General features: G+C 41.9%; 1 protein-coding gene across 2 annotated transcripts in view; it reads right to left on the bottom strand.

Annotated features, from left to right (window-relative positions):
• Window positions 1-21,326, bottom strand: part of LOC126335590 (cytochrome P450 9e2-like) — an 81,914-nt gene that overhangs the window by 28,751 nt on the left and 31,837 nt on the right. For both annotated transcript variants that reach the window (XM_049999029.1, XM_049999030.1), the window contains exon 2: window positions 20,028-20,419. In XM_049999029.1, coding sequence (XP_049854986.1) covers window positions 20,028-20,385 — 358 coding nt within the window. In that variant the 5' untranslated portion in view covers window positions 20,386-20,419. The remainder of the gene's footprint in view (window positions 1-20,027; window positions 20,420-21,326) is intronic.

Below are 21,326 nucleotides of genomic sequence, written 5' to 3' on the forward strand. Positions count from 1 at the left end.
CTGTCGTTTCATAGTAGAGAGTGCATCAAGTATTTTTCGTTTTACCTTCGCGTTTGATTCTCCCTTCTCTGTTTATGCAATACATTTCATTAACAACGTAATCTTATTAAGTGACTGTTATAAATTGTTATTATACTGTTTTTGGAATGGCGTGTCGCATTCTCGTGGGTAAGTTACTCCGACTTCTTGCCTAACCGACATTCTGGAGGCTACGTCAACAGATGTCGTTACTTACTTATTTTAGTTTGTCATCTTTATACTTTTCGCTTCTTTCCTTAGTTATTCCGCCAACTTCATGTTATTTAATTAGCTCCATAAACTTGTTCTTGTGTATACTATTCCGTTTATCTAAAATGAGCACAAGACCGTCTCAGAATCATATATTATCACGTAACCATTTCCTTTCAACAATTTTAAATTTAACTTTAATTCGTGTTTTTAACTATTATACACGTTATCACTGTAATAAATTATACATTTGGCAAGCCCACTACAGAGTTTAGCTATTGCACTCTTCACTTAATGCGCACTGCGTAGTTTCTATAATTGACGAAAATGTGTAGCCTTACAGTAGCACCATCTAACGAGCTTACGGCACAAACATATGTTGTGGAGACTTGTAGTAGTAGTAGCAGCAGTAGCTACATCCATCTGTGGAGAGAGTACATTGAAATCCTTGTCTGAGGACTTGATAGAAGAAGAAACAGGAGGCGATATAGAAGAGATAGGGGATTCGGTGTTAAAATCAGAATTTAAAAGAGTTCTCGAAGATCGAATAAAGCAGAAGAGATAGGTAGCATCCCAGCCGAATTTCTAAAATCATTGGGGCATGTGGCAACAAATCGATCAATCAAACTAGTGTGTAGAATGTATTGACTCTGGTTATATACCATTCAACTTGCGGAAAAACATCACCCACACAATTCTGAAGATTGCAAGAGCCGACAAGTGCGAGAACAATCGTACAATCAGCTTAACACCTCACACATCCTGGCCGGCCGCGGTGGCCGAGCTGTTCTAGCGCTTCAATCCGGAACCGCGCGACTGCTACGGTTGCAGGTTCGAATCCTGCCTCGGGCATGGATGTGTGGTGTCCTTAGGTTAGTTAGGTTTAAGTAGTTCTAAGTTCTAGGGGACTGTTGACCTCGGATGTTAGGTCCCACACTGCTCAGAGCCATTTGAACCTCACACATCCAAGCACCTGACTAGAATAATACACAGAAGAATGGAAAACAAAATTGAGGATGTGTTAGATGATGACCAGTTCGCCTTTAGGAAAGGTAAATGTACCAGAAAGGACGTTCTGAATTTGCGGTTAATAATGGCAGAAAGACTAAAAGAAAAATCGAGGCACGTTCACAGATTTGTTGGCCAGAAAAAGCGTTAGACTATGTAAAATGGTGCAAAGTTTTCGAAATTCTGAGAAAAACGGGTAAGTTACAGTGAGAAACGGGTAACATACAATATCTACCAGAGACAAGAGGGGACAGAAAGAGCTCGAAGACCAAGAACGAAGTGCTCGGATTACAAAAATTGTAAGAAAGGGACTGTTCAACGTATACATCGGAAAGCAATGGCGGAAATAAAAGAAAGGATCAAGAGTGGAATTAAAATTCAAGGTGAAAAGCTATTAATGATAAAATTCGGTTATGAAACACCTATCGTCAATGGAACTGAAGACGAGTTACTGGATTTGCAGAGTGTAATGAACAGTATAATTAGTACAAAGTATGGTATGAGAACAAATCGAAAAAAGACGAAAATAGTGAGAAGTAGCACAGATGAGAACAGCGAGAAACTTAACATCAGGATTGGTGATCACGATGTAGGTGAAGTTAAGGAATTCTGCTACCTTGGCATCAAAATAATCCATGACCGACGAACGAAGGCTGACATGAAAAGCAGATTCGGAGTGGAAAAAAGGGCTTTCCTGCCCAAGAGAAGCCTACTGGTATCAAACATAAGCTTCAATCTGAGGAAGAAATTTCTGAGAATGTACGTCTGAGGCACAACATTGTATAGTAGTGAAACGTGGACTGTTGGAAAACCGGAAAACAAGAGAATCGAAGCATTTGAGACGTGGTGCTACAGTAGAATGCTGAAAATTAGGTGCACTTCCTCTACATGAGTGTAAGACAGTAGCGATCAGTGAGACATCCATGTTTTAAGTGGAAATTGTACATAAACATGGGTAAAATCTAAGGACGCGATAGTGTTTAGTCATGCCCGTTGCCATAGATTATGTGAAGTTGCTGGATTTGGTGGTGTTTCGTTCAACGTGTCTAGATGCAGCAGTGTAACACACGTGGCCACAAAACCCGCCGTCAGAACTGTGGTCGGGAAAAGATCCTAACTGAAAAGCCCAAAGATGCGTTTCACGGCTTGTGAATCAAAATCGCTTCCAAACTCAATAGGAATGGATGTCAATCCCAATCTCTTAGAGAGAGAAAATTGGTGCCAGTCACCTCGCAAGAGACCACTTGTCACACAGGCTCATGAAGACGACAATAGCAACTTCCATCCTGTCGGAAGAGTATTGACAGGTTTTCTGAACAAGGCCTGCAAAATCATTCCATAGAAAAACTGCTGAATACGTTGGAAAAGCGAGTAAAACACCACATTAGTATACTCGTAGTCTGGTGGAACTGCGCGATCAAATCCCCAGTGAGTGGCCTAATCCTAATGTGATGTAACTGCACAACCTTGCGGCGTCACCTCTCAACTGAATCCAGATGGTTATCGAGTCCGGGGACCCAATCACAGGGCATTAAATGGCGCTTGTAATGATTTCTCTAGGGGTAACTAATTCTCTGTCCGGATAGCTTACAACTATAATGTTTCGATTCATGCACGTGTCTTATTGTAGTGTATTCTTATAAATTTTAACATTGATGATAGCCATACAGTGGTTGTAATCCAACTAGAACTGCAATAACAAGATTGTTGGTGACTGACTGCTGTACATTCCTCAATTCTTCGTTAGTTATTGGATCGACGCCTGTATCTTAAGCGCACTTCTGCAGCCTCATTTGAGAGAGGGATTAGCGACCATGGTCCTAATACAGGAACGATGGACACCACCGGCAAAAAGATCTTCAGGAAAGATGGGAGAGTATTTGTGTTTGGTCAAACTGATGGCTCGACAATAACAACACACTTAAAGGATGAACGGAAAACATTTCATTCAGATCTAGCAAATGCACAATAGTGGTTAAATATGAAAGACGTTGTAAGCATTGTCCTACATCTACGCCTAAGAAGGAACGTAATAAAAGACAACAAAGACTCACACTGGTAAAATAATCTTACAAGCAACTCATGAGTTCATAAGAAGAGCCATGCTTGAAGCCTGCAATAATTTTCACAGTAATATCCTGAAGAAAGAGCTATCAGAGGGTCTTGGGATGTTCTGATTATACGTAAACTCAATGAATATGTTCAAATCTTCCATTCAACCTCTCGTTACCCGTCTCATGTCACAACTGAAGAGAAAGCAAAAATATTCAATTCCGCGTTTAAAAATATACATACACAAAAGGATACTACCGTACAGATTTATCAATGAGCGATTTTTATATCAGCATCCGAGGCACTGAAAAACAGTGATCACTGCTTACAGTGAACAAGGCACCAGTCCCCGACTTTATTCCAGTTAGATTTTACATTAAATGCACTGCGGCACTAGCTGCTTTCCTATCTCATATTTATCGACAATCTTCAGGGCTGCGAATTGTCCATCATGACTGGGAAAGAGCACAGATCAATCCAGTTCACGAATTAGCGTAAAAGATTCGATGCACAGAATTTCAGGCTAATATTGATAATCAAATGAAACTATATGGCTCCAAAGACCTTTTTTCAAGCTTCATAATCTGTGATGTATATACGCAGACTGACACGAGGAATGAAAATTTGTACCAAGGCTGGGGTTCGAATCCGGGTCTCCTGGTCAGTGGGCAGACATGCTAACCAGTATGCCACCTTGGCATCGTGGCTTTGCACAACTGCACGGACTACGCCAGTACTTCCCTACCATATGGGAGCTTGGATTGAGGAGGGAAGTGTGCTAGGGTAGTCTGTGCAATTGCCTAGTGACCAGGGCACCCGCATTCGAATTCAAGCCTTGGTACAAATTTTCATTTGTCGCTTCAATCTGCATATACATACCTTGCTGGACCCCTGGACAGACAGCATCGATTTTGATCCGATGATGGCATATGCCGCCTGGAGGATAGTACATGCACTGATAATGGTTTCAGCATTGTCTGCAAACAGACAGCCTAGTGGCGTAGCTACCAGATCGCCATCTGTATCTACCATTTAATAGGGAACGCTCATAGCCAGAAAGCTCAGTGTGGTGCAGACATGTGAAGTAAGCAGGCAGCCATGCTATGGTGATGCTCTCATGCTTCCTACAACCAAATAGGCGACTCTGAAAGGGGGTCAAGTTGTGGCCTCCCGAGTGGCGGCATGGTCCTTTCAGAGAACTGTACAAGAAGTTGGACGCACTGCGTCAGTTGTGCAAAGATGCTGGAATCAATGGTCATGTGAACAGACCTGTCTGGACTGTCGTACTATAAGGGAAGGTACCACAGCACAGATAAGGGAGCTTCTGAGCCCAGATGTGTCAGCATGAACTGTTACGGACCAAACATTAGCAGTGGGAGTACGGGCACGCAAACCTCTGGTCCGATACCACTCGTGGCACAACATCGACGTACACGGCTCGACTGGTGCCGTCAGAGGATAAGTCGGAAGATGGACCCATAATGGGTCTTCCGCAATGAAAGCAGATTCTGCCTGCAAGTGACGGTCGTTTGCATGTATGGGGCTGATGAGTGCTGTTTTGTACAGTGCATTCGTTCAAGACACACTGGTCCCACCACCAAGGCCTTATGATCTGGTGTGCAATAAGCTACAATTCTTGAACACCTTTGGTTTTTCTGGAGGTGATGCTAACATGCACTCGGTACATGCAGAATGTTGTTAGACCCATTCTTTTGCTGTTCTTGCAACAGGAATGTGATGTGTTGTTCCAACACAATACTGCTCGTCCACACACTGCCCCCGAAATTCAACGTGCGCTGTAAGACGTGCAGCAATGTCCCCAGCCAACATGTACTCCGTACTTGTCTCCAATCGAGTGCATTTGGGATATGATGGGACGGGAAGTGACTCATGCTACTCGTCATGAAACAACTCTTTACGGAACTACGTGAACAAGTCGACAGGCATGGCATAAGGTATCGCAGGACAGCATTCGCAGTCTGTACAATCCAGTGGACGCCACAGCCGACACCTGCATTGCCGCCCGTGGACGCTACACCATGTACTGATATGGGTGTTGCAGCATGGGTCGATACCCGGTACCTCAGAACTGCTTCTACTCTTGACCTGCAAATGTAATCATTTCATATGTTCCATATTCCTTGTCCCCACAATAAATCTTGAGTGAATTCGAAACCTCTAGAAGGGCGCACTAGTTTTTTTCTGCCAGTGTACATCAATACTGATAAGTCTTGCATGGGTAAATGGAATGACACCATTAATAAATACAGACTTCGATCAGAAATCAGTAGCTAAGGTACAATATTCAAAATTTCTAGGTGTACGCATTGATGAGGGATTGAACTGGAAAAAACACAGTGAGGATCTGCTGAAACGTTTGAGTGCAGCTACTTATGCTATTAGGGTCATTGCAAATTTTGGCGATATACATCTCAGAAAATTAGCTTACCACGCCTATTTTCGTTCTCTGCTTTCATATGGCAACACATTCTGGGGTAACTCATCATTGAGTAAAAGAGTGTTCATTGCACAAAAGCATGTAATCAGAATAATTGCTGGGGCTCATCCAAGATCATCCAGCAGACACTTATTTAAAGAGCTAGAGATCTTGACTGTACCCGGACAGAATATATATATATATATATATATATATATATATATATATATATATATATATATATTCACTTATGAAATTTGTTATTATCAATCTGAACGAATTCAAAAGTAATAGCAGTGTACATGGCTACAACACTAGGAGAAAGGATGAGCTTCACTACTCAAGGTTAGATCTAACTTTGGCTCAGAAGGGGGTACATTATGCTGCCACAAAAGTCTTTGGTCATTTACCTAATAGCATCAAAAGTCTGACAGATAGCTATACAGCATTTAAAAGGAAATTAAAAGAATTTCTGAATGGCAACTCCTTCTATTCATTAGATGAATTTTTGGACGTAGTGAGTGGGTAATTTCCCCAACCCCCACAAAAAATTAATAATATTAAGGGGAGCCAGAGGTGCCTATGCAGCCCATGTTGAAATCACCAAGTTTGAGGAACATTTATGAATAAACTACTAAACAGAAAAATTTGAATTTTTTTAAAGTATAGAGTAGTTTAGTGTTGCAGTTATGACAGAGGGATTTGGGAGTATCTTTTCTAGTTTCCTTCCAATTACTTTTTTTATTAATGACCCACATTTTTTTTACAAATAATTGCTTTATAATTAAACTGAAATGAAACTACTGAACATATTGCCAAATAGCTGTGTTACAATGCAGTTTGACCACTAGGAGTGCTGTATAAAAATTTCATCTCTCTAGCTTGAGTGGATTTTGGGAAAATGTTCCTTATATTCGAAAAATTCTAATTTACGGGAAATGGCTATCAAGGTTTCTCAATACATTCCTGCACTATAGGATGGATTATCAGGGTCTTCTTCTTCATCCTCCAAAAGCTTCCTCTTCTGTCTTATTTTCTGGCTGGTTGTTAGATCATACTTCATATGCCTTTCTCTTCTTTCTGCTCTTCTTATCCTTTCTCTGTCAATATTTCTTAGTGCTCGTACAGTGTTCACCCCAGCTGTAAATCCTAATGTTTTCAGAACTTCACACTGTTCCCTTGGTTGTTGGTTGCTATTGCATCATAAATGCCAAAGTGCAGTGTTTTTATGCTTACAAACACCCTTTTAGGAATCACTTTCCAAATCAAATCGTTTACACCCTCATTAGGATTCTGCGTCTTTCCATGTAGACATGTGTGTAACAATTCTGGCTGTGCTAAGTCATGAAAAATTGGTTTTATTGCATTTATCACAGCTGCTGGCGAACCATGTTTGTGATCATAGTTCTTTTTTGCATTATATTTGCACCAGGAGTCTTTTGGGCACAGGCTGTGTTGAGGGTATTTATTGAAAGAGGCGGTATGAAGGAACAATGCCCACACTGCTTTTCGCATGTCACTAACATTACTAGTATTTTGCTTTATAGCATACCCATAGTATCTCTGTAGACATTCAATCACCTCATCAGTAAGCCTGCCTCTCCCTCCTATTGTCTTTCCATCACTGAGCTTACTTGAACCCGAAGTTTGTTTGAGGCTTCGAAGCCGTGCACATGCCCAATGCATTCCAACTTTTCAACTACAAATTCATTACCATATGGTTTCAGTTCCTCTATAGTCTTGAAACCTTTGGAGTCACTATCCCCAAGGTAGTATTTGTACCTAATGTTGTATCTGGGAACTGAACGTTCAAAAATTTGTTTCACTCCATCCACTTCCATTGCTCCACTTGATCCACTAAAATTTGCCTCACAGGTTCCACTGTGCTCTCCTTTGATTTTATTTTTTCACCTACAATGTTTTGATAATATTGCAACATCTATCACTTTTGAACTATCACCACAAGTAGCAGACACAACCCCATTCAGGGATTTATGACCCCTCTTTTGCCAGGAACCATCTAATGCCACTACCAAATCCCTAGAACCACTGTTAATTTCTACAGATTACTCCACTGCTTCCTTCATGGTTTTCAAAGCCACATCTTCAACAGAGGATCCTACCAGTTCACAGTAGTACCCAAATGTGCTTGGAGGCGATGGCAAGTTCATAATACCACAAAACAATTTACCAGCAGCAGACCCTTTTCAAATGGACCGAAGACCATACACAAGTCGAACATTCATATCAAACACTCTAGATCGTCCATTTTCACAAAAGAGACTGGCATGTGAATTGTAGAAAGTCACTTGATACTTGCAACATGCACAGATTATCTTCATCTCACAAGCTAAACCAAAGTGCTTTTTTACTTACTTTATATCTAAAAATTCAGCCAATGAGTAGAAGGAGTTGTCATCTAGAAATTCTTTTAATTTATTTTTAAATGTTAGTTGGCTATCTGTCAGGCTTTTGATGCTGTTTGGTAGGTGCCCAAAGACTTTTGTGGCAGCATAATTTACCCCTTTCTGTGCCAAAGTCAGATTTAACCCTGCATAGTGAAGATCATCCTTTCTCCTGGTGTTATAGGTATGCACACTGCTATTACTTTTGAATTGGGTTGGATTATTATCAACAAATTTCATAAGGGAATATATATACTGTGAGGTTACTGTGAGGATCCCTAGATCCTTAAATAGATGTCTGCAGGATGACCGTGGGTGGGCTCCAGCAATTATTCTGATTACACGTTTTTGTGCAATGAATACTTTTCTACTCAACGATGAATTACCCCAGAATATGATGCCATACGAAAGCAGTGAATGAAAGTAGGCATAGTAAGCTAATTTACTGAGATTCTTATCACCAAAATTTGCAATAACCCTAATAGCATACGTAGCTGAACTCAGACATTTCAGCAGACCATCAATGTGTTGCTTCCAGTTTAACCTCTCATCAATGGACACACCTAAAAATTTTGAAAATTCTACCTTAGCTACAGACTTCTGTTCAAATTCTATATTTATTACTGGAGTTGTGCCATTTACTGTACGGAACTGTATATACTGTGTTTTATCAAAATTTAAAGAGAGTCCGTTTGCTGAGAACCACTTAATAATTTTGTGAAAAACATCATTTACAATTACATCACTTAGTTCTTGGTTTTTGGATGTTATTACTATACTTGTATCATCAGCAAAAAGAACTAACTTTGCATCTTCATCAATGTGGAATGGTAAGTCATTAATGTATATCAAGAACAGTAAAGGACCTAAGACTTGAACACATTTTGCACAGAACACTTTCTTTCAGCACAAAAGATAATAATACAATATTCAGTACTTCGTTAATATCATCACTGTCACTAACATATTCACGAAATCAGTCACTTCCACCAGTCAGCCTCTTGCTAGAAGATGTCACAGGGCAATGGCCGGCCGTGTGTCGCTTAGCAGAAGAACGCACTGTTTCAGTAATTGTAGTATCGCAACTTGGTATTAGTGTTAATTTTACAAAATTGTTAAGACTTTCGTGGCCACTTGTTGACAAACTGATTATTTGCTTCTGTCTCGGGTTCTTCGGCCGACGTTCGTGTGATGATTTTGCTGACGTTTCGCCAGCACGAGTGGCTGGCATTGTCAAAGCTTCACCCTCCATTGCCGGACCGGCAATGGAGGGTGAAGCTTTGACAATGCCAGCCACTCGTGCTGGCGAAACGTCAGCAAAATCATCACACGAACGTCGGCCGAAGAACCCGAGACAGAAGCAAATAAGCAGTTTGTCAGTGTTAATTTTCTTTTCCCTACGTTCTTCCTCTTCTTATATACACGGTTACTAAAACGTGGCATCGTAACCAGAACAACGCTTTACACAAGAAGTATAATACTACCAACAACATGTGCAACACTGAACTAATTCGAAAGGGTAAACAGCAAAGAGACGATGTTCCGCGCTTGTAGCGCTTCATTTGTCACAGAAAACAATGTAGCCAACCCTTGCACACTCGCTGTATGCATAACATAAGGCGCTGTATGTGTAACAGGCCGAGAAAATCCCAAGCAGTTCGCCAGGAAGTCACGAGAGGGTGTTAGATGCATTCAGCGGCTGCCCATTTCCTCTGCAGGCGTGGGGGAAAATGGTAATAACTCCACTTCTAGGGCGAGTAGAAGAATAATTCAAAGTTTACATTAAAGAGGAATGTTCCAATTAATTTTCGGTAGCAAAAAAAAATCGTAATTTTTTGGATTTGACCACCTCCGGCTCCCCTTAAGTGCCATGTAATATTTTGTGTAATGTTATATCTTGTATAGACACCTTTTATTAACCTGACACGTTCCACATCATTACGAAGTGTTGTATTCATGATCTATTGTATTCTAATCTAATCTAAATCTAAAAGAACAATTTCATTGAAAAGTATCCAGACCAAAATAACCCTTCTTCAGAGAAAATAATCACTACAACAGTTTGCGATATTTCGTGATTAGCGCTGGTTTTGGACAAAAATGAACTTTGTCTGCAGACGTTGATAACGAAACAGTCGGTGTGTGATATTCGTTTGGAAAGTAGAACAAAATAGCGTAGCGAAGGTCGATGGCCAGTTCCAAGTTCCTGTTCGTCTCCGACGCAGAGGCCAAGTCCTGGAGGTGGTGGAGGCGCAGAGGCCAAGTCCTGGAAATGGTGGAGGCAGGCAGCACCAGTGGCTCCTCCAGTCGGTGGTGGCTGGTGGACCTCAGCATCGTACGTACGTAGCGAAAGTTACGCCTGAGACTCTGACTGAAGAACTGTGAGAGCAGTCGGAGTCTGGTCCAGATCTCAGTAGAAGATGTTTTGCAACGGCTTTGTGCTGCTCTGACGACCCAGATTGCGTAGAGATACTAGTGGCAACATTATGGAGTTGGTTTTGCTGTACCCCCACTATCTCTTCCTGTCCGTATAGATCAGCGCATCTAGGTCCTCCCACATCAATGTCATGCATGCTAGGAGTCACTCAGTTACTGTTATTCTTTAGCAACTGGTGATGTCCTTCTTGGGAGGATTTGTTTTCAGCAAAAAACCCTTAACGCGTAAAGCAAATGCCAGAAGCCAAGAGCCTCGTGGTCAAACATGAAACAACGTTTTACGGAATACATTGCAGGAGGCAAGATGATTATTTTTAGATCGTAAGTGACCTAAGCCGCGTTCTTTTTCCTTTTTTTCTCTTTTTTTAGGTTAGAGGAACTTAACCCTCCGCGCCCCTCCCCCTCTCTTGGGATCAGTATCGCTAATTGAAGGTTATACTATACTGCACGAATGATGTTGGGAACAGAATGTTGGTTGAAACCGGAAGTGAATAGCAACGAAATTATGCGTAAGATTGGAAAATTTACGGCAATGATAGGTTCGCTGCTAGTGGTAGCAGAGTATTTATTACAGTAAAAAGTCGATAATAAAGTGTGGGGCAAACAACAGTAACCCGGAGTACAGATCCAGGTGGAATACTCGTCTGCATGATAGACGTGACATGCTGGTCTTTCGCGACAGGCATTAAATTGATTTACTAGGACTCTGAAGCATTTTCCGGTGAACAGCAGCCATATTTTCTGGTGTGCGGACAACGTTTCGGAATGTTTTTTGACTTTTTCCAAAACAGACTGTTTCTGACGCCATTTTCGGACTAAGCATTGCATGGGCACTTTGACACTATTAAACTTCTCAGCAAACAACTGACAACACCGTTGCCACGCCTCTGTTGTCACGTAACTTTCCATGACGAACAGCCGCTGCTCCACTGTAAGTACCATCGTCCCCTTTGCACTGCCCACGTGGTATGGTTATATGCATGCTCTCCCTGGCCACTTACATTTGCCCCACCCTGTATCTAGCAAAGGTATCACTGATTTCGAATGTGAATTAATCCAGGTAAATTTTTCAACAATGGTCGGTCAAAAAAGCTAATCGGATGCTTTTGTAGAGCATCTGGGTCGGGAGATGTAGCGGTAGAACGCTTCAGAGAGAGAGCTTCCAGAATATTGTTAACTTTCCTGATCGTGCCATTGTAACAGGGAGTGACTTCAGCTTGCCACGTATAGACTGCGAGAGTCACGCTGTCAAAAGTGGTGCTAAACACAGCGATTTGTGTGACATTATTCGGAGTATCTTGTCTGAAAATTACTTGGTGCAGAACCCTCCTTGCAGCGATGTACCGTAGGTCTCTAGAAGAGCGTAGCGTTCAAAAGCATTGGAAAAGGGCACAGGTCATCCCCGTTTTCAAGAAGGGATGTCGAACAGATGTGCAGAACTAACGTCGATCAGTTGTAGAATTTTGGAACACGTATTATGTTCGAGTATAATGACGTTTCAGGAGACTACAAATCTACTCTGTAGGAATCAGCATGGGTTTCGAAAAAGACGGTCGCGTGAAACCCAGCTCGCGGGATTCGTCCACGAGACTCAGAGGGCCTTAGACACGGGTTCACAGGTAGATGCCGTGTTTCTTGACTTCCGCAAGGCGTTCGATACAGTTCCCCACAGTCGTTTAATGAAGAAAGTAAGACCATATGGACTATCAGACCAATTGTGTGAATGGATTGAAGAGTTCCTAGATAACAGAACGCAGCATGTCATTCTCAGTGGAGAGCAGTCTTCGAAGTAAGAGTGATTTCAGGTGTGCCGCAGGGAAGTGCCGTAGGACCTTTGCTATTCACAATATACATAAATGACCTTTTGGATGACATCGGAAGTTCACTGAGGCTTTTTGCGGATGATGCTGTGGTATATCGAGAGGTTAACAATGGAAAATTGTACTGAAATGCAGGAGGATCTGCAGCGAATTGGCGCATGGCGTAGGGAATGGCAATTGAATCTCAATCTAGACAAGTGTAATGTGCTGCGAATACATAGAAAGATAGATCCCTTATCATTTAGCTACAAAATAGCAGATCAGCAACTGGAAGCAGTTAATTCCATAAATTATCTGGGAGTACGCATTAAGAGTGATTTAAAATGGAATGATCATATAATGTTGATCGTTGGTAAAGCAGATGCCAGACTGATATTCATTGGAAGAATCCTAAGGAAATGCAGTCCGGAAACGAAGGAAGCAGGTAACAGTACACTTGTTCGCCCACTGCTTGGATACTGCTCACCAGTGTGTGATCTGTACCAGATAGGGTTGATAGAAGAGATAGAGAAGATGCAACGGAGAGCAGCGCGCTTCGTTACAGGATCATTTAGTAATCGCGAAAGCGTTACGGAGATGGTAGATAAACTCCAGTGGAAGACTCTGCAGGAGAGACTCTCAGTAGCTCGGTACGGGCTTTTGTTGAAGTTTCGAGAACTTATATTCACCGAGGAGTCAAGCAGTATATTGCTCCCTCCTACGTATATCTCGCGAAGAGACCACGAGGATAAAATCATAGAGATTAGAGCCCACACAGAAGCATACCGACAATCCTTCTTTCCAAGAACAATACGAGACTGGAATAGAAGGGAGAACCGATAGAGGTACTCAGGGTACCGTCCGCCACACACCGTCAGGTGCCTTGCGGAGTATGGATGTAGATGTAGATGTAGTTACAAACAGACCTGAACTTATAGGATTAGTTGACTTTGCGCAAGGTATCATGATTATAAGGCTGTGATAGTAACTGTGACTATGAGTGTTGCAGGGAATGATAAGAAGGACAGGAAAATATTTTTGCGCAACAAGAGTGCCGGGATAAAGAACTGCAGAGTATCTGAGTAGTTAACAACAAACATTTAGCGCTGAGGACGAAGATGTAGAACAGAAATGGAAGAAATTCAAAAGCATCGTTCAGTATGCCTCAGACAAACATGTTCTGAGCAAGGCCGTGAGGGACGAGAAGACCCACCGTGGTTTAATAGCCGTGTTACGAAACGGCTGCCGGCCTGTGTGGCCGAGCTCTTCTAGGCGCTTCAGTCCGGAACCGCGCGACCGCTACGGTCGCAGGTTCGAATCCTGCCTCTGGCATGGATGTGTGTGATGTCCTTAGGGTAGTTAGGTTTAAGTAGTTGTAAGTTGTAGGGGACTGATGACCTCAGATGTTAAGTCCCATAGTGCTCAGAGCCATTTGAACCATTTTTTTTAACCATCTGAACAAAACGTCTACGTAAACAAAGAGAACTTCATCACATGGTCAAGAGAAGTCGAAACCCAGCAGACAAACAAAAGCTGGACGAAGCGAAAATTAGCGTACGGAGAGCAATGAGAGAGGCGTTCAGTGACACTCAAAGTAAGATTTGGAGACCTGATCTGAGTAAAAACCGTAAGAGGTTCAGTCTTACGAAAAATCTGTAATCGGTTCTAAATCATCTATTCAATGACTGAGTGACCACAACGGCACAGAAACGGAAGATAACAGAAAGAAGGCCTAAATACTGGATTTGGTCTTCCGAAATCGTTTCATCGATGAAAGATCGTAATACGGGCCTTCCTTTCAACCATCGTATGAACGTCGAAATGGCGGAACAGAAAATCAGCTAATATCACTTAATAGCGGAAAGGCATCAGGAGCAGCTAAGATACTTCTAAGATCCTACAAAGATTATGCGAAAGCACATGCTCCCCTGCTAGCAATAGTTTGTCATAGTTCCCTGGAACAACGAAGAGAACCTAGCGACTGGAAAAAAAAAAACGCAGGTCACTCCCGTTTTTAAGAAAGGCCATATGCAGATGCACATAATTATCGGCCTATTAGCTCAGAGACCGCTGCTTCGCTCGCGTAGACTGCATGGTTAGCAGATATGCTTTTTGACTTTCTGTAATGGAATTTTTTATCCTAGTTTTTCCCTTTTTCCGTCGTTCTTTAGTTGATTCAAAATTCATGAAGGTATGTTCCATACTTGCAACTAAATGAAAGGAGGTTTTTTTGCCATAAGCGTTTCGCTTCTTTTATTTATGACGTATCTTCAGTGGCGCATCTTCAGTGGCCTGTAAAACATGTTTACTTTTATATACAGCACAGATACATTACGTAGTAGTTACAAATACGTTGCCATGTTACGTGTTTCCATATTTTTTGTCTTGTTTTTCAGATTAGAAACAACTTTTGAAGCGCAAGTTTTGTGAGAGTAGATCATCGTTTGGTGCTTTTTACGATTTCCAATATTGATACTGCATGTATTTGGTTATATATCATGACCATACTAGTTGCAGTGTTTTTCCTGTTAATTTCAGGGAACTATGTGGGTTTAGTTTTGTTGACATTTATTAAGTTGAAGATCTATTTGGTTACTCTATTACTGTTCATCCACTATAGGAATCCATGAATCTGCAGTCTTCTTTTCCTCATTACATCAAGCAACTTTTCCATTTTCAAATAGATCTCTCTGATTTACCTTGGGTCCCAATATTTTCCTTACAGTTCTTCTTTCAACTTCTTCCAATTTTTCGTGATCCCTAAATCTTGTTAGTTTAAGTGCTTCATGCCTTACCACTCTTTGATAATCTATCGATTTTGTGTTCCTGAACAAACGATTTTTATTATGTGTGTCTCTCGCCATTTTTTCCTCCTACGACCATTCAAAGACGTTTTTGTTAACATAGACTAATGATTTCAATAGAGTGTTTAGGTAATGTAGAAACTAAATTGTCTTCGTATGGTGTTCTTCAGCGATTCACATCCTGTTGGTGCAGTGTCGTCTGTGTGTGTAGTGTTGCGCGTGTATTTCTTTACATCGCGGACATCAAACATTTTTAGCGCCAGCCCCAAAGGCGTCGTTTCATTTACTTAGTAATGCGCTTATTCTTAGCTTTGAGATGAACTGTTTTTAATGGTATATTCTTATCGAGTTTCTCACAGACGTACATTACTAGACTGGTAAACATGCATCTTTTACTGAAGCATGACGTTTTGTCAGGTAAGATGACGGCATCAGGAAGTTCGTTAATGGCACCATTACGATTTTCTGAGACAAAATGATGTTGTAAACTGTACAAGGTGGTCTACACAAGTTCTGCAGTTGAGCAAATATTTGCGTACTAGTTGTTTTTAAGTCACACGGTGTTGAATCGTGTTATGAGAATAACATCAGGTTACATAAAAATACGTTTAAAACAGACTATAGTTTTCGTAATAATATTCAAATGAATAAAAACGGTTGTTATCAGGCACAAATAGCACGTTCTACGTGTAGGAGCACTTTCATAACGAATATACTATTCGAAGAAAAGCCGAATTTGATCAAAAATGTTTAAAAGCGTATCATTAAGCTACATCTGTCAATACTACACTTGGTTAAACCCCTCAAAATGTAAGTGCACTTTTTAAACACTGCGGGTTTTTTTAGAGAATGGAATATGTAATGTAATTATTTAGACCCATATTCAGTACAAAGATGTTACTAGCTATGCTTGTATCCAGACTTTCCTTTCCTTGTATCTTAAATCTGTAGTATGAAAAATTACAGTCGAACACGATGCATGTATTGGCCATTATGTCGAAACTCTGAAGGTAACGTAGCTGTATCATTTTATCCCCATGTCTAATGACTGTTTTAGCAGTAAACAAACAGCTATTTCCACGTCCTTGGCTCTCGCCGCCATATTGCGATTCTAAAGTGCTGATACTGTACACGGTACTGCTAGTCTACTAATATGTTTGTAGATTTACTTGGCTGTGGACTAAATAAGGTTCTTGAATCTCAGGGAAGATTATACCTGTTGGCAGTCAGTGATGGTGAGTTCCTGTGGTACCAAACTGCTGAGGTCACCGGTCCCTAGGCTTACACGCTACTTAATCTGTCGTAAACTAACTTACGCTAAGGACAACACACACACCCATGCCCGAGGGAGGACTCGAACCCCCAACGGGGAAGCCGCACGAACTGTGGAAAGTCGCCTCAGACCTCGCGTGGTAGCCTGTTATAGAACTACTCCGAGCCACTACATCTTAATAGTTGCCGTTTCTGTGCGATGGAATAAAGTTTTGTTCATTGTCCGAGAGTTCGTAATCGCATGACAGTCAGTTTGCAAATCGACATGATAAGTTTGTAGGACGGACAGAAGAAAAGCAGTAGCCTGATGGCACACTGTTATTTTAAGTACTTTTAATGATTTCTTTTGTTATTGGCGACTATTAGTGTGGTTATATTTGCTTTTTGTTATCAATATTAAATTCTAGTTTTGGTTGATCCTAGTTGTGTAGTTCTTTGAAGTAGTTTGCAAGTACTCTGCAGCTCTCAGTGTTATTGTGTACAGTCTCCTGATATTTTATCAAACCAATGACGAGTGAGCAATCGAGATCGACAGTACAGTTAACACCAACAATATGTCTGAGTTTCTGTTTGGTGATGACCAATGCGCGTCGTACTTCGTGCTGCCACGTTCACTCAGTCTCTGGATTTTGCCATTATTCGTAGCAAAGTCGATAATGGACTATCACTCCCGCAATTTGTAACGAACTGATTCACCATTATTCATGTTTTACGAGATAATGGTGGATACTCACCACCAATGTTTCACCAAAATGTTGTTATTAGTGAGTTAACTAAGTCTATTTTCAATTGTTTTCACGGAGTCTGCGAAATTATATTTTGGACTGAATTACATTCTCTGAAAATGGCGCTTGGCGTCTTCCACGTCAGGAAAATATACGCTAATAGAGATAATTAAAAAAAAAACAAGAGTTTTTTTCTTTGTACCCCTCAGAGAACTTAATTTAATGTCCAGTGGTAATTGCGCTTCCGCTGCGCACCACTGATCTAGAGGAAAAGTAAATTTTATGCCAAAGTAGCTGTACTCTTCGATTATTTCAACATTTCCCTCATATTTCTGTATCCCTCAGATGGCTTTATCGATCAATAATAATAACGATGTGTACGCTGTCCGAAAAGATTATTCAATTGTGATCGAGATTATGTTCTATTCTTATAATAGTGACGGATGGGTTGTCGAAAGTAAAAGGGAACTTCAGTAAATTAAACTGTCGGGAAAAAAATCCCAACACCAAGGAGTTGTGCGCCGTAAAGAATCGTCGGTAGGTGTCTTTCTACATCTCTATTCAAATTTCGCGCCAGTCTGATAAGACTGTGAGATTTGCTCTAAATACGCCGCTGTAACGGTCGGGAACGTTAGTTACCTTTGAGATTTGACGTGGTGAGTCGATGTTAGTCAAGAATGCCTTTAGAGCAACAAAGAGCTATTACCAATACCTTATTGAGTCTGAACCAGATTGTGTAATAGGGCTACGAAAACTTGGAGTTCCTTCTGCGATATTACAGACAGACCTGGCAGGAACGCAGCAACTGTACATTATCGCTGCCAGCGGTCGCAAGGAGACCAGGCTGCAGACAGCAACGAGCACCACCGAGAGGGAACACCGTCGTGTTCGGTGTACGTCATCGTGTTCGGTGTACGGTTCTGACGCATCGTATTGAGCCTGCAGCAGCAATCTGAGCAGCATTTGGCACCACAGTGACACAACGAACTGCTACAGGTCGTTTACTTCAAGGACAACTCAAAGTCAGACGGCCTGTAATTTGCATGCCACTGATCCCAAACCACCGCAGTTTGTGACTTCAGTGGTATCACGAGAAAGATCATTTGAGGGCATGGTGGAGGTCTGTTCTGTTTTCTAATGACAGCTGGTTCTGCCTCGGTGCCGGTGATGGCCGTGCTTTGGTCAGAAAGAGCCAGGTTGAGGGCGTGCAAGCAACGCGCCTGCGTGTGCCAGACACTCTGGACCCACACCTGCAGTTACGGCCTGGGTTGAGACTTTGTATGGTCGTCCCACGTACCCACCTGTACGTCAGGCTGGCGACTGGACCTGTCGTGCTGCATTCCAGGTATTTTCCAACAGGATAACGATCGCCCACATACCGCTCTACAGAGTGTCGACATGTTGCCTTAGCCTGCTCGATCAACAGATCAGTCTCCAGTCGAGCACATATGGGACTTCATTGGATGACAACTCCAGCTTCATCTGAACCAGCGTTAAAACTCCCTGTATTAACTGACTAAGTGGAATAGGCGTGGAACTTCATCCCACACTGACGTCCGGCACCTTTGCAACAGAGTGCTTGCACGTCTGCATGCTTCTATTCAAAATCTTGGCCGTTACACCAGTTATTAATATACTAGCCTTTCACATTTGCAACGATTTATCTCCCGCTTACAGTAACCTGTGATCTTGCAATCTTGTTGTTATCGTGGCCTTGAGTCCAGAGACTGGTTTGATGTAGCTCTCCATGCTACTCCATCCTGTGCAAGATTCTCCATCTCCCAGTACTTGCTGGACCCTACATCCTTCTGAATCTGCTTAGTGTATTCATCTCTTGGTCTCCCTCTACGATTTTCACCCTCCACGCTGCCCACCAATACTAAATTGATGACCCCTTAAAGCCTCAGAACACGTCCTACCAACCTATCCCTTCTTCTAGACACGTTGTTCCACAAATTTCTCTCCCCTCCAATTCTATTCAATACCTCCACATTAGTTATGTGATCTACCCATCTAATCTTCAGCATTCTTCTGTAGCACCACATTTCGAAAGCTTCTATTCTCTTCTTCTCTAAACTATTTATCGTCCATGTTTCACTTCCATACATGGCTACAATCCATACAAATACTTTCAGAAACGACTTCGTGACACTTAAATCTATACTCGATGTTAACAAATTTCTCTTCCTCAAAAACACTTTCATTGCCATTCCCAGTCTACATTTTATATCCTCTCTCCTTCGACCATCGTCAGTTATTTTGCTCCCCAAATAGCAAAACTCCCTTACTACTTTAAGTGTCTCATTTCCTAACCTAATTCCCTCAGCATCACCCGACTTAATTCGACTACATTCCATTATCCTCGTTTTGATTTTGTTGATGTTCATCTTATACCCTCCTTTCAAGGCACTGTCCATTCCGTTCAACTGCTCTTCTAAGTCCTTCGCTGTCTCTGACAGAATTACAATGTCATCGGCGAACCTCCAAGTTTTTATTTCTTCTCCATGCATCTTAATTCCTACTCCAAATTTTTCTTTTGTTTCCTTTACTCCTTGCTGAATATACAGATTGAATAACACCGGGGAGAGGCTACAACCGTGTCTCATTCCCTTCCCAACCACTGCTTCCTTTTCATGCCCCTCGACTCTTATAACTGTCATCTGGTTTCCGTTCAAGTTGTAAATAGCCTTTCGCTCCCTGTAGTTCACCCCTGCCACCTTCAGAATTTGAAAGAGAGTATTCCAGTCAAATATTAATCACTTAAAGATGTTACCTGGACAAATTTTACTGCTGTACATGAAATATTTTGTGGTGTTGTAATTTTTTCTGTCAGCTTTTTATTCGAAAGAATGATGACTAACCTTGGAGACCAAAGAGGCTTTTCCCAAAAAGCGGATCGGCAGTCTCCGGGATGAGCTCTTGTCGGTCAGTGAAGTGGTCGAACTCTTTGGCGAAGAGCAGTCCAATCAGCTGTGGGTCCCTGGCCAGGAGGACGGGCGTGGTGAAGGTGAAGAGGCCCCCGCAGCGGTGGGGGGACAGCCTGCGGTAGAAGCGGGCGGCCAGGTGGTGGAACGGCGTCTGCCCGAGGGCGACGGCACCCATGTTGCCCACCACGGGCCAGGGAGGGATGAAGGGCAGGCGCGCGCGCCAGAAGCGGCTGTACCTCCACAGCAGCCAGCAGGCGGCGCACACGACGACCAGGACAGGGGTCGGCCACATCGCTCCACCTCAGCGGAGCAGTCTGCCAGCGCCGCTGTCAGGTGAAACTGACCGCTACACACAGAGCTCCTGCCGTTTAGTCGCTTTAAACAGCACACAGAAACGAATCAGAGTAATGGCGATAGCTTAAAATAATGTGGATGTTTACTGTCACGATAACTTTCTTGTGTGTTACGTGTTCCAGTGATAATCTGCAGGAATCAAATTACACCTAAAAGGAAAACGAAAATGGACAATAAGCAAAGTCAACACTTTGTAATATAAATAAGCTACAAGTACCCACACTGTTGCATGACTCCTTTGATGCGTAAAACAGCCGCATTTCGTAGTATCCTGAAATCCACAGGTCTCTGATGCATGAACCTGTTTGAGACAGACCCGCATCCACTGTAAGGAGGAATTACTGTCATGGGCTAAAACCGACCGTCACTGAAAAGGCATGATACACTTCTCCATCTGGGATCTTTCTACGACCACATCAAGCGTAGTACATGGTTCATTGTGGACACGTTGGCTAGTTGACTTTAATGCGCCAGAAAATCTGGAAACTTCATTTATTTTTATTTTAATAACTAAGAGTCTCAGTTGCACTGTTTGCATAGAATTTACCTAGGTTTCAGTCGGGATAACCCAACCTTCTTCGCGACTGAAACCTACGTAAATTCTAGGCAAACACGGCAACTAAGGCTGTTAATAATTAAAATTAATATTTACACAGTTGATGACAGCGCCGCGAAATGTTGAAGATATTTAACTTCATTTATAGTGCACTAATGGACACCACATAATGAAACTGCTCAAAACACCTCGTTTTTATTTTTTCAGAAGTATTGCAGGCCAGAATACCTCAAATGCTGAAGTATTTACCGTCTTGATATATCATTAATATAATACTATTTCCTATAATCATTTTTTATTAATGAAATGCCAAATATGTTTGT

The sequence above is a fragment of the Schistocerca gregaria genome, chromosome 2, assembly GCF_023897955.1.
Source record: "Schistocerca gregaria isolate iqSchGreg1 chromosome 2, iqSchGreg1.2, whole genome shotgun sequence".
Lineage (NCBI taxonomy): Eukaryota > Metazoa > Arthropoda > Insecta > Orthoptera > Acrididae > Schistocerca > Schistocerca gregaria.